The sequence below is a fragment of the Chelonia mydas genome, chromosome 10 (assembly GCF_015237465.2).
Source record: "Chelonia mydas isolate rCheMyd1 chromosome 10, rCheMyd1.pri.v2, whole genome shotgun sequence".
NCBI lineage: Eukaryota > Metazoa > Chordata > Testudines > Cheloniidae > Chelonia > Chelonia mydas.
The window spans coordinates 58,925,022-58,938,845 of record NC_051250.2 but is presented as its reverse complement, the minus strand read 5'-3'; the positions used below and the strand labels follow the sequence as shown (position 1 = coordinate 58,938,845).

General features: G+C 37.8%; 1 protein-coding gene across 5 annotated transcripts in view; it reads right to left on the bottom strand.

Annotated features, from left to right (window-relative positions):
- The window catches only part of NEDD4 (NEDD4 E3 ubiquitin protein ligase), a 125,362-nt gene that overhangs the window by 69,346 nt on the left and 42,192 nt on the right, over positions 1-13,824 (bottom strand). Inside the window, exon 1 of one of the 5 annotated variants that reach the window (XM_043523441.1) lies at positions 8,010-9,587. The exons of the other annotated variants lie outside the window; for them this stretch is intronic. Within the exon in view, the coding sequence (XP_043379376.1) occupies positions 8,010-9,572 (1,563 nt within the window). The 5' untranslated portion in view covers positions 9,573-9,587. Of the gene's footprint in view, positions 1-8,009; positions 9,588-13,824 lie in introns of those variants that run through there. 5 annotated transcript variants of the gene reach the window in all.

Below are 13,824 nucleotides of genomic sequence, written 5' to 3'. Positions count from 1 at the left end.
AGAATTTCCTATTTGCCCTAAAGCTTCTTGATGAAAAAGTGATGATGTAATATCTGGAACTGGGTACGATTATAGATAATTCATAAAGTAACACCAAAATGAGCTGTAAGCATTTCACAGGCTTTCTTTGACTGGGTAACAAGTCTTGTGGATAGAGGGGGAAGCAGTAAACATGGTATACCTTGACTTAAGTAAAGCTTTTGATATTGTCTCACATGACCTTCTCAAACAAACGAGGGAAATGCAACCTAGATGGAGCTACAATAAGGTGGGTGCAAAACCGCTCCCAGAGAGTAGTTCTCAGTGGTTCAGTGTCATGCTGGAATGGCATAAAGAGTGGGGTTCCACAGGCATCAGTTCCGGGTCTGGTTCTGTTCAATATCTTCATCAATGATTTAGATAAAGGCATACAGAGTACACTTAAAGTTTGGGGATGATACCAAGCTGGGAGGAGTTGCAAGTGCTTTGGAAGATGGGATTAAAATTCAAAATGATCTGGACAAACTGGAGAAATGGTCTGAAGTAAACAGAACGAAATTCAATAAGGACAAATGCAAAGTACTCCATTTAGGAAGGAACAATCAGTTGCACACATACGAAATTGGAAATGACTGCCTAGAAAGGAGTACTGAGGCAAGGTATCTGGGGGTCATAGTTAAATATGAGTCAACAGTGTAATGCTGTTGCAAAGAAAAAAGCGAACATCATTCTGGGCTGTATTAGCAGGAGTGTTGTAAGCAAGACACAAGTAGTAATTCTTCTGCTCTACTCCGCGCTGATTAGGCCTCAACTGGAGTATTGTGTCCAGTTCTGGGCGCCACATTTCAGGAAGGATGTGGACAAATTGGAGAAAGTCCAGAGAAGAGCAACAAAGATGATTAAAGGTCTAGAAAACATGACCTATGAGGGAAGACTGAAAAAAATGGGTTTGTTTAGTCTGGAGAAGGGAAGACAGAGGGGACATGATAACAGTTTTCAAGTACATAAAAGGCTGTTACAAGGAGGGAGAAAAACTGTTCTTCTTAACCTCTGAGGATAGAACAAGAAGCAATGAGCTTAAATTGCAGCAAGGAAGGTTTAGGTTGGACATTAGGAAAAACTTAACAGTCAGGGTGGTTAAGCACTGGAAAAAATTGACTAGGGAGGTTGCGGAATCTCCATCATTGGAGATTTTTAAGAGCAGGTTAGACAAACGCCTGTCAGGAATAGTCTAGATAATACTTAGTCCTGCCACGAGTGCAGGGGACTGGACTAGATAACCTCTCGAGGTCCCTTCCAGTTCTAGGATTCTACAAGCACGTTAGGATTTTGAAGACACCAGGTTGCTAAGGTAATACTATTGGAGCCATAGCAAAATGTTCTTTACAGCATGAATATTTCACATAAAAGTTAAACAGTTCAGAGCTGTAGGCTTCAAGAAGCTGGAACTGTGGATTAGCTAGAAAGAGGCACATATGTGTTTTAGAGACTGATGCGAAAGTGAGTGGTGATGCATTATTTATCAGCTTCCCTCACAAGGTAGTTACCAGCTCTTCAGCTAGAATTAAGAGTTATTGGTGCTAGTTTTGGCAATGAGAAACTAATTCAGACTCCTTTTTTCTCCTGGGGGGGGATTATGCGTGACTGCACGCCTGCAGAAAATGCCCCCACCCCCAAATTCCTGTACTTCCCTGCAGAAAATGGCAGGGAAGTAAAGGGTCCCAGAGCCCGAGCTCCAGCCCAAGTTGAAACATCCACACAGCAGTTAAATAGCTCCAAAGCCCAAGCCCTGCGAGCCAAAGGCAGCTGATATGAGTGAACCAGGGGTGTTTAATGGCAGCGGAGACACACCCTTATAGGCCACTACTAGACCAGAGGGAGAAACTAAAGAACAAGGAGTATAAGGTAAAGTGATAAAAAGACCACAAAAAACCCTGAAAACAACTGTTATTTTAGTGGGGGGAGCTTAGAAAAGAGGAACACTGGTGAAAATACAATATAGGAGCTGGCTGTAGGAAGCCTGTGAAAAATCTACAAATAGTGTAATCTTTGTAATATAAAAAGGTTTTAATTCTTTTTAGCTAGAGCCACCATAATGACAAGATCTCAGCTTTTCTAAGTGAGTAGATCTTCAATTCTCCTTTAACGCTTTAGAGCGCACTATGAATCTTGCAGACATGTCACACACCTCAACATTTAGAATTTATTTCTAAGATATGCAAAATTGTTAATTATGTTCTTTAATACCTCCTGTTAAGTTAACATAGGGGATCCTATTTCACTATTTTTTAAACTATTAAGATAATGGCGTGGGCTAGGCTCACAGTTAAGTCAAAACATGTGAATATCTTTGATAAAAACAAACTACACAAGATTTTTCACCACATACAGTGGTTTCTGCAGGTCTTCTCCCCACCAAAAGTCAAGCACTTTGGCTTGTCTTAAATGATCAGATACACAGCTCTATTTAACTTTCTAGAGCTAATATTAATATGTTTAATTTCTGACAGTAATCTATTATATCTACTGGTAGTTTTTTTAATCTGGCTTCCATATGAGGAGAGATTAATAAAACGGACTTTTCATCTTGGAAAAGAGAAGACTAAGGGGGGATATGACAGAGGTCTATAAAATCATGGCTGGTGTGCAGAAAGTGAATAAGGAAGTCTTATTTACTCCTTCTCATAACACAAGAAGTAGGGGTCACCAAATTAAATTAATGGGCAGCAGGTTTAAAACAAATAAAAGGAAGTATTTCTTCACACAATGCACAGTCAACCTGTGGAACTCCTTGCCAGAGGACATTGTGAAGACCAACACCATAACAGGGTTCAAAAAAGAACTAGATAAATTCATGGAGGATAGCCATTGATGGACCTATTAGCCAGGGTGGGCAGGAATGGTGTCCCCAGCCTCTGTTTGCCAAAATGAGCGACAGGGAATGGATCACTTGATGATTACCTGTTCTGTTCATTCCCTCTGCGGCACCTGGTACTGGCCACTGTCGGAAGACAGGATTCTGAGCTAGATGGACCTTTGGTCTGACCCAGAAGGGTCATTCTTATGTTCTTATGTTTTTGCCCCAAGTTGAAGCAGTTTATTGGGGAGCAGTCCATAACCTGTAATATACTTTTTCAGGGTCTGAATAGACTTCAGTCTTTAGTGCTGTTGACCCAGCACCTTATAAAAGTACTGAAACATTTCTGGAGGAGAAGTATGTTATAACAAGAACAACTCCAAGCAGGAGCAGACTACATCTGGTTTGAGCAGAGATGAGAGAAAAATGGCAGATGAAATGCAAAGAGGCTAATCAAGGTTTTACTAAGTTTAGTTAAAGGCCATGATACATTTAACATTTAAATGCACTAATTAGTTCAGTGACTTCCAATAAAAATGTGCCTCTCCCCCCACTTCAAAGTCAATGGGAGAGGAAATGGTAACTGGACTGTAGGGAATGTAACAGTGTCTGGAGAGCATAGGGGAGATACAAGAGTGTATGCATCAACTGTTGCAAGATGAGGCTGCCCTCCCCTTAAGGGCTGACTTCCAGTTGGGGGGGGGGACGGGGACAGGACCAGGCTAGCTGATTGGCTCGTGTCACCCCATCCCCCCACCCACCTATTCAAATTCTCCCAGACTTTTCAAAAAAGTCTCCTGCTGGCTGACCCATCCTGCCTCCCCTTAATTTTAGTTTAGAACAGTGTTTTTAAGATGGTTTGAGCAACTGCCTGTTTTGTGACAGGGAAGGAATTTTTCTCCATTGAGGCCAAATTGGCAAAGATCTGGTAGGCTTTTTTGTTCCTTGCAGCATCATGTAGGGACAGTCGGATTGAAAGCAATCAGACTTGAAAGTTTAAAATTAGCAAAGTTAAGACCATTTAGCTTATCACAAGTTGCGGCTGGTGTCCCCTGCAATTAAAGGCTAGAAGGGCCAGTTCCCAGAGGTAAATGAGACCTGGTATTCTGCTGGTGGACTGTGTGCCTTAAGAACAGAGGAGACCTGAAGTCTTCCCAGCCTGAGGTTCCCTCTTGATAACCTTTCCCTTCCCCCACACAGTGGGGAGGGAGAAAGGATTCAGCAGTGAGTTGAGTCCTAGGAGTGGGCCAAGGAGTGTCTACTTTGAGTTACTGGTTATATAGTGGTAGCCCTGAAACCTCACATGGGAACCAGTTAAATTCCAGGTATAAGTACAGCATGGGCACATAGCACCCCTCGCCAGCATTAAATAAAGTCACGGCTTGCTGCTTATATCCATCACATGCATCTGTTTGCTTGCCTGTGTGTCTAGATCAATGTGAGTCTCCTAAGAGATAGGACTTCATGCTGAAGTCTGATGCTCCATGCAGCTTAAGTTTGACATAGTTGCTACAAGAACTTCAGATGCATTTCCCCCAAGTAAAACTCACTATGGAATATAGAGTTTTTTGGTTACCAGTACACTCTGGTTCAGAGGGGTTTGAGAGTTCAAATTGAAACTTCACACAAAACTAGTTGTACAAAAGCTTTCATGAGCTCTAACGTGCAAGTTTTAAGGTTTTTTGCTCCAGTAAGTGTTGCAAATTTCATTCACCAAACCTAGAACTCCAGCAAAATCAGTAAAGTAAAAAAAGGGAAGTATTAACATTATCCTCATACATTTTAAAATGTACCTTAAAATTTTTAATACAGAATTATACTTAATTACTGGGGATAGACTTCCCAGCTTAGTTAGCATGTTCATACATTCCAAGTAAAAATGGTTCTGATCTAGAAGGAGTGGTTAACCTCATGACTGCCAGTGACAAACCATAATAGCAGAAACTGTAATGTAAGCAACTCCAACTGAAGGTCTGAAAGTAGACTTGTACTACTACTCCACCCTCCCTCCCAACAAAATTGGGAATATGCCTTTATAAGAGACCAGGTAACTTGTTCTATCCCTCTACCTATTCCCACCCCTTCAAAAAGCCTAATTCATGATATGAACAATTTAAATTAGTTCAACACTTCTGCTACAGAATAATTTCCACCCCAACAAAAAGGCACATGAACTAAAATAAGTCAGCAAGTCAAGGCCATGCACCTTGATATTGCAATCAGGGCATTTAATCCTCTCTCCTCCCCCACATATATTGCACAACTTACTGCAAGGTTCCCGTGGCACATTTCAAATAAAGATTAATATAGAGACATGGTCCAGCCATCCTCCCACACTTTTCAACTGAAATAGCTTAAGGCCTGCTGTTACAGAAGTGAAGTTTCTTACTAAATTTTAAAAAGCAGACTTAACAAGCTGCTGATTATGGAAAGCAAGAAACCTAATACTATGTGGCTGAAGGCTAGTAGCTAGGCACGTAAGAAAAGAATGCATAGACCTTTCACTGCTTCAGACACTGGAGTCTCTAACCAAAGCACTGATTTAATTTCATGACTGCTCTGCACAGATAGCTGACATTACTAAATGCTACTCCCATATCAGCTTGTTAAATTTGAACCCAGACTCAGCATATCAGTATACTAAGCCAGACTAACTGGAGTCAAGAGAAATATTTTGGGAGTTGTTTTTAAATGAGTCACAATACCCCCACTATAATTAGATTTACTATATAATTAACAAACTATTACAGTAGAAATCTATTATATTTAAAAAAGACTGCTATACCACTCGTATTACTGTTTACAGTTTGTCTTCTAACAGGTTGCTGAATTACTACAAAGTCAATTCAATCTGATCTTTTTGCTTATTTTGGTAAACTGTTTTACAGAACTGTTTGTAAAAGCTCGTTTTACACTAAAAGGTCAAGGGTCAACTGAGGAGAGAGACGTCTCTGTGTATGTTGTCTTACACAAAGGACCTGAAACTCACTAACTGCTGCAGATCATATTCAGCATCCAGTTTTCAAAAGGCAGCCATCATTCTGTTTTGCATGCACAAATCCAGGTAATTTGCATGTGCATGAAAAAGTGTTTTCACAACTGTGAGCACAATTTGAAAGAGACACTTCAGCCCCTTTGAAATTTGACTGTCCAGGATCATGTTTCTAGGTTTTAAACATGAAGCTTAATACACACTGCTAGAAAAAGGCCAAAAAACCCCCCCCAAAAAACAAAAAAACCACACACCAAATCCAAACCACACATTCTTCAGTAATAATCATACACTACTTGCTACACAGTGCTTCAAAGGTTGCCAGAATCATAGAAGGGGTTAATCCATGAACATGTCTACCAAGAAACTCTATTACAAATTATTTTCTTTAGAAGACTGAAGTTTGCCTGGAGTTTTTACTCAAGCATTTATTTTCACAGGCTGGGCTTCTAATTTGAATGTGCAACAATTTAATTTGCTTTACATTTTTAGACAAGTGACATTAACAGCACAACAGCTGTAAGTGGAAAACCATGAGAAGGGCACTTTTAAGCACTGTGATTAAACAGTTTTTCATCGTCTCAATGGAATTTCTGTAATAAGCAGGTTCAGACTACTTGGTTTTCTACATATTAGGGAATATTTCACAACCACAATACCACTGCAATTTAAGTAAGAGTTCCCTTACTGATTTAGGTTTTCCAATACAATCTAGTACAGCCCTTTACCCCAAAAATTACATACTCCAAAGAATACACACTGATAACTTATGATCCACGGTGATGATTTTTCTGTCAAAGTTTAAAATTCAGACCAATATTTTAAGAGTTTTTTTTCCCCATAAAAAGTTATGGACAGTGATTTTAATAAAGAAAATAAAACAGCAAAGGACTGCAGGTGTGGGCCCTAGGCAGGCAAATCTTCCACTGAAAGAGCTAAAATCTGCAGGATAGGACTTCAAGGTAATACTACAGCAACTCTCCAGATTGGTGTTAACTGCAGATCACTGGCAGCACCCTTTTCATTTGTATCAGCAAAGTGGTAAAATAGTGGAAATGTCAATTCGCTAAGGCTAGTGTGTACTTAAAAAACTTTAGTAAAGTTTGTAAAAATGCCTAGTTGTTGCATTGTTACTCATTTTTATTCATAATTAAGAGCACTATGCAAGTCTGAAATTTTGCAAGAATTTCTGAATGACTTTCAAGAACAAAAGGATCATTTAAACAAGTTTATAAACCAACGTTTCTTGTGGCTTTGACTGTGGTTATTAACAAATATAAATTGCATCATCAGTTAATACAAGAGGGACAAATTTCTGAAGTTTAGTTCAAAAGGCGTTTTATTACTCAAAAAAGTTAAGACTACTAAACTCAAGAACTAATTTGAACAGCAATGTTGTTGGAAAAGATTAAGTTACAGTGTAAAGCTTGGGCTGAACTAGTGGTTAGAGAAAAAAGGGGAGGAAACGCTTAAAATTCCTGTGGCTCAGGGTGTATACAGATCTAAATGGTATTTTAAGAGTTGCTCTGCTCAAATACTACTTATACTTAATTCTCTACACACAGCAAGTTTCTGCAAAAGCATTTAAAAAACCTTATATAAAGTAAATCAAAGATTATATAGTAACCTATTCATTCTTAGGTTTCAGAGTGGTAGCCGTGTTAGTCTGTATCAGCAAAAACAACGAGGAGTCCTTGTGGCACCTTAGAGACTAACAAATTTGGGCATAAGCTTTAAAATCTAGATATTTCAATAAAAAAATAATTCTGTTGTGGATTAATATTATACAGTGGAAGTTTTAGCTCAAATTTGATTTTAAGTCGAGGAGAACTTCAATATCTAGATTACTACATAATAAGGTAAACCATTTATCCTCATGCGAATTAAATAATCAGTTATGAGTCTGAATTAATATTTGAAGTTCAGGTGCTTGACTGAGAATTTTGACCGAAAAGGATACTAGACTCTAGGAAAGACCAAATGAGAATTCTCTGTCTCACCCCGACCCCATTTAGAATACATAATTTATTCAGTATTGCAAAATGTTTCAGTAAGTTAACATAACTAACATTTATGAATGGCGTGTATTTATGCTTCGATAATAGGCTATTGTTCTACTACTTCAGATCCACTGGCAAAGAAAGATTTATAGTGTTAGTTTTTCCTTCAAGAAAAACTCACCTTGTGGGGCTTCCACAAAGTACTACTTGATTCCCTTTTGCAGATACTGGCATTTTTTGGAAAGCCACTAGTTTTTCCTTCATTTCCAGGTGTGAACTGTATGTGCAACTGGGATGTCTCTGCCTTCGGACACTTGTATTGAAGACTGGATAAACAGCAAGAAACTTTTTGACAAGATCCTTCTAATGAAACACTTCTTTGCAGAATATGGTGGGTTGTCCTCATTTGTGTATTTGGTCTTTCTAATTCATTTATAAGAATCTGATACTCAGAATGGTTTGAGGGTAAACATGCAGATGTGCTACGTATCAGTTTTAAATTAGGGTACTTTGCATCAGAATACAAATTTAATTCCTTTTCTGATAACTCTGGACTGTAGCAACCATTAACTGTTTCATCCCTTGATGCAGATTCTCTTTGTTGAGTGAAATGAACTGAAATACAAGAGAAGCTATCAGATGTTTTTTCACAGGTTGTCTTCTCAGCGCTACTTGCGGCCTGATTTTTGTTCTGTAATGAACTATTCAAGTAAAGTGGTCTAATGTCTCTAGTTTCACCAGGAGAGCAAATGGTTTTAGATAGTCGAAGTCCATTGACTGCTGTTGAAAGGAACCCTTTAGAAGAAGTTGTTTGATCTTCATTTTTTGCCAGTTCAGTAGGAGAAATAATGAATTGATGTGATGTTTGATAAGGTCCCCTGCTTGGTAGGGGACCCAAGCATGTTGGAGAAGTTGGTGGGGTAGTGGAGGGACTCCTAGGAAAAATTACCAATGACGAAAAACGTCGTAGTGGAATTTTAGTTTTCCTCCTCATTGGCAATTTCACTTGTTCCAAACCATCTTGATCAAAAGTAATATTATTTTTACTTCTACATAAAGTTTCCTGAGATATATTGTTCCTATAGGAATTACATTTGTTTGCTCTGCTTCCATACGAAGTACTATATACAATACTACTACAGAAAGTATCATCACCAGTGGAAAGAGTGCAACTACTACTGTCACTAATTATACTGTTGCTGTATGAGTCTCCATCACTCGTGATACTTGTACACGATTCATAGTCACTGCCAGTGCTATTGAAGGATCCACTGTTATTCGCTGCAATACCGCCAAGACTGCTATTGCACATGGCAGCATTGCTCAAATGGCTGCTACTGTTTAGCATATTAGCTGTGTAATCAGCCATATTCCTGCTACAAGAGTTTCCTTCATTACCAACACTGAAGAAAGTGTCTTCACTAGCAACTACTGTATCAGATTGAAAACATTCACTATACCTTCTAGACTGCAGAGAAATCTGCAGTGAGGTGCTCTTTTTGTTGTTCTTTTGCAGTGAAGAGACAGCTGAATGCTGCTGTTGATTAATTATTTCCTGCATTACCGCTGGAAAGACAGCTTGCCTGGGAGTCAGCTTCATTTGTATAATATCAGGTGCAGAATTCTGTGAAGGTCTTTGGAAATACATATGAATGTTACTATCCAAACCATCTCCAGAGATTTCTGAAAACGGATCAGTGTTGCTTCTTCGGGCTGCAAAATGCAATCTTAACCGTCGTGCCATTTGTTCTCATTTGCACACATGTTAGCAAGTAAGAACCATAAAGCTCCTTTTGCAGAAAGGCTAGAGGCAGCTGCACAGAGTTGAGATCCAGTTCAAACACATCACAAAAGTAAGATCCCATGAAAGATGCAGCCTTTGTCCCAATTTCAACAAGATACTAACTAGCGTATAATAAAAAGCGCCTCCTTAAAAATAAGTCAGCCAATCCTTCAACTGCGGTTTCTGGACTCTCTTTGATTGTTTGTAGTCAGAATGCATCCACTTACAAAGCACTTGATTTCCAACAACCGTCAAGCTTAACTCAGCTGCAGCACACAGACACACACTGCCAACCTTGTTTCAACAGTTACCTTCTGTAATTTACATAAATGAATAAAACCCAAGAATATTCTAGCTCTTAGAGTTTAAAACAGCAATTCTTGCTGCAGCTACATTAGCTGAACCAATGTGTCTGTGCTTTCTGCAGCAGTGTATGACTACTAATATTTTTACCCATAGGTTTAGAATTACAGGAAGTTGGTAGGAATGAAGTCCCATATAACGGAGTATCAAATCTAGGATTGAATTTCCGAATAGTAACCCATGCGAGTAAACTGGTGAAGTCTGAAGTTATGCAAAAGCCAATGAACTAAGCCATTTCATACTCATAAAAGGTTAAAAAAATTAGGAGCTATTTTGGGAGTCCTAAGAAAGCTATTGGGCAATCACACTTAAATGCTGACACTTAATATGAATTTGCATTCTGTGGAATCCTATAGTGCCATATTACTTTGGTTTTTCTTTTGAGTGAGATGTAACTGGATTAAATAAAGCAATAAAATGTCTTCTTTTATCACTCAAGGTTTCAGCCTAGCATAGAGGTTCTTTCCTAATGAATATATTTTTGCCTTTTTCTGGTTAAAGGTGTGCTTTGTTAGATTTTTTGCACTTTTACAACTTTTTACATTTTAAACTCAAGTGCTTAAATTGTTGGCCAGTAGTCTATGTTCTGGACTAGTATCTGGTTATTTATGAATTATAGATGCAGAGTACTAAAAGTGTTCAACCGTGCTTTTAACATGCAATCTTTAGGTCTGTACAGGTACAGATTAAGGAAATTTAAACGCAGTCTTTCTAGAGATGTACAGTATAGGTTGCATATTTAAAATGACTGCATAATCTATGGAGTACAATTTACAGATGAAGACTACTCGAAAGCCACATTGTATAAGATATTGTATGCAGACTGTATAGTAATCTCATGCATTCAGTTAACTACAGTAACAAGAATATATTACAATTGCACCTCTTTTGTAAAGTGCTTTGACATCCATTGATGAAAAACACTATGAAAACACAATTAGACTAATCAAGGTAAAAATATACTGGCAACTTTTCCCAAAAATGTCAGACTAAAATGACAGAATTTCTCTGGATGTTTGCCACATTGACAGAAAAGGCCCTTTGCTGGCACCTAGTGGGACTTTTGGAAAAAGGTAGTCTCTCTGAAGTGTCAAAAGCAGTAAACATTTGGCTATGAATGACAGGTTTCAGAGTGGTAGCCGTGTTAGTCTGTATCAGCAAAAAGAACGAGTACTCGTGGCACCTTAGAGACTAACAAATTTATTTGGGCATAAGCTTTCGTGAGCTAAGTGGGTTTTAGCCCACGAAAGCTTATGCCCAAATAAATTTGTTGGTCTCTAAGGTGCCACAAGTACTCCTCGTTCTTTTGGCTATGAATATACTTTTAGCTACAGAAACTATACTTCATGCAATACTAAATGCGAACATACTAACATGGAATGAATTACTGCTGCTGGTAAAGCTCAAACAGGAGAGAACACTAGACCATTTATCCTTTCATAGGCCATACTGTTGGATAGTTTCTGCTCAATATTTACATGACCCTTGCTATATTTTTGATTAGCGTGCACTAAAACTAACAGTTTTACCTCCCCTCCAAATAATAGCCAGGACTAAGTTTACAGTACTTTTTGTTTGCAAGCAACAAGTTTCTTTTTTAATACTACTCCAGGGTTCATTTAACCTGATTACCCAAATTTTGCGGTTAGAAATGCATCAACAACATAAAATAGCTTAGTCACAAAAAGACCAAAAAGTAAAACAGTTCAGCTATTTCACCAAGTATCACTAATCAAAGTTACACTTGGAGAAACAACTGTTGGAATCCAAAAAGAACCTTTTTGGTCACAAGTTCAGAAAGATACGTATAACCATTAAGCAATATATTTTCTTTGAGTTTCAAGTTTTGGTAGAAAAGAAAACATTGGTTCTAGTGAAAAAAACAAAACAAAGTGACTTTATAATTTTATAGCCTGACTTGATTTAGTCCAAAGGACAACAAAATTAAACGTATCATGTTACCCAAGTTTTCAAGTACATAAAAGGTTGTCACAAGGACAAGGGAGATAAATCATTCTTGCTAACTTCTAAGGAGAGGACAAGAAGCAATGCGCTTAAATTGCAGCAAGGGTGGTTTAGGTTGGACATTAGGAAAAACTTCCTAACCATCAGGGTGGTTAAGCATTCGAATAAATTGCCTAGGGAGACTGTGGAATCTCTGTCACTGGAGATTTTTAAGAGCAGGTTAGACAAACACCTGTCAGGGATGGTCTAGATAATACTTAGTCCTGCCACAAGTGCAGGGGACTGGACTAGATGACCTCTCGAGGGTCCTTCCAGTCCTATGGATTGTTTTCTCCACCTCATCAACTTTAAAAATCATGGTATAAAGATGGGCAAAGTGTGAGCTTTTGATTTCATACTGTTTTTGCTGCCTTCCCCCCCCCCCCGCACATATTCATTAGGGTAAAGTTCTCAAAAGCGCTTAAGTGATTTAGACTCCTAACTATTAAAAATGGGATTATAGGTGCTTTTAGAAATTGTACCCCTAGTTAACAGCCAAATCCTAGTGCCTTTTGAGCACTCCTACTATAGTTTGAATGAAAGCTGAAGCACAGGGCCTGAAGTGTCATTCTGTGGGATTCATTTGCCAATCTGCTGAAACAGTTGATGCTCTTGATGGCCAGTCTCCAAGAGGGTGGATAAAAAAATATTTTTTAAAAACATTACAGAAATACGTAACTGAAATTAGCAAACATCAAATTTAGAGTTCTAAAAATAAATTTGTTTCAAGTTATAACTTGTTCTATAACCTCAAATTTAAGACTTAAAATTTGCTAAAATTAAAAAAAATTCTGTATCAATGAGCTGAGTGTAAGGGTGCTTCTTTTTAAAATATATACAAAATGGGGGAAAACCTCAACCTTTTGATATCAATTCAAGCTTTCAGTTTTGGTTGTGGAGAAAAGATTTTGCCATAATTATTTTTAGTTTCAGTTTATATAGTAGGTGCAGAGAGAATATTTCCCTTCATTTTACTAGTTCATTCAAAGTTAAGAAACAGGAAAAAGGAAAGCTTGTTTTCTTCTGCCAATCTATGACTTAAAACCAGATGGGAGAGGATAAGCTCTACTACTTCTAAGAACTTGAAAGACACGGGGCCAGAGTTTAAAAGATATTTAGGCACCTCAAGATGCAGATAGGTGCTTTTGAAAATCCACTAGGCACTTAAAAAGGCTAGGTGCCTATGTGCATCTTTAGGTGCCGAAGTACCTTATAAAACCTGGCCCATGGTGACCAGGAGAAGTCAATTAACTAACTACAGTTAATAAGTTGTTTAATAAGTCCATTTTTAAAATGTAAGATGTATTTTGATAATTTTTCTTCTCTTCTGTATCCAGTATAATTACTGTAGTGTTACTTAATAAATAGACCCATTTTAAAAATGCTTTTTCTATACATTTTTAACTGAATTCCAGTTTTCATCCAACCATAGGTTGGCACAAATCCAGACTAAAAAGGCATCTAGTAAAGAAATATCATTTACCTTTTCAACAAAAATGTTTAAATTAAGAATTCGAATAAGTGTATGTTAATGTTTATTTCATAAATAAATGTGTATAGACCTAGTGTATCTTGCGGGCTAGCACCAACTTTAGTTAAAAGGCTATATTTGGTTTCATCAACATATTTAATCATCATACCAACGCATGGGAATTAACCTTCTAGGTAAGGTACAATTGCAAAATAAGTTTAAAAATCAATGTTTCCTTCTTGCTGATTTAAATTATGATTAAAATTGTGGTTTTAATCACTGATTTAAATCAATCCACGCTGGTCTCAGAGAAACCTTGATCTTTACTATGGGGATTTTAGTAGTGGTAAAACAAGTATTAGATCGTTTAAGAGA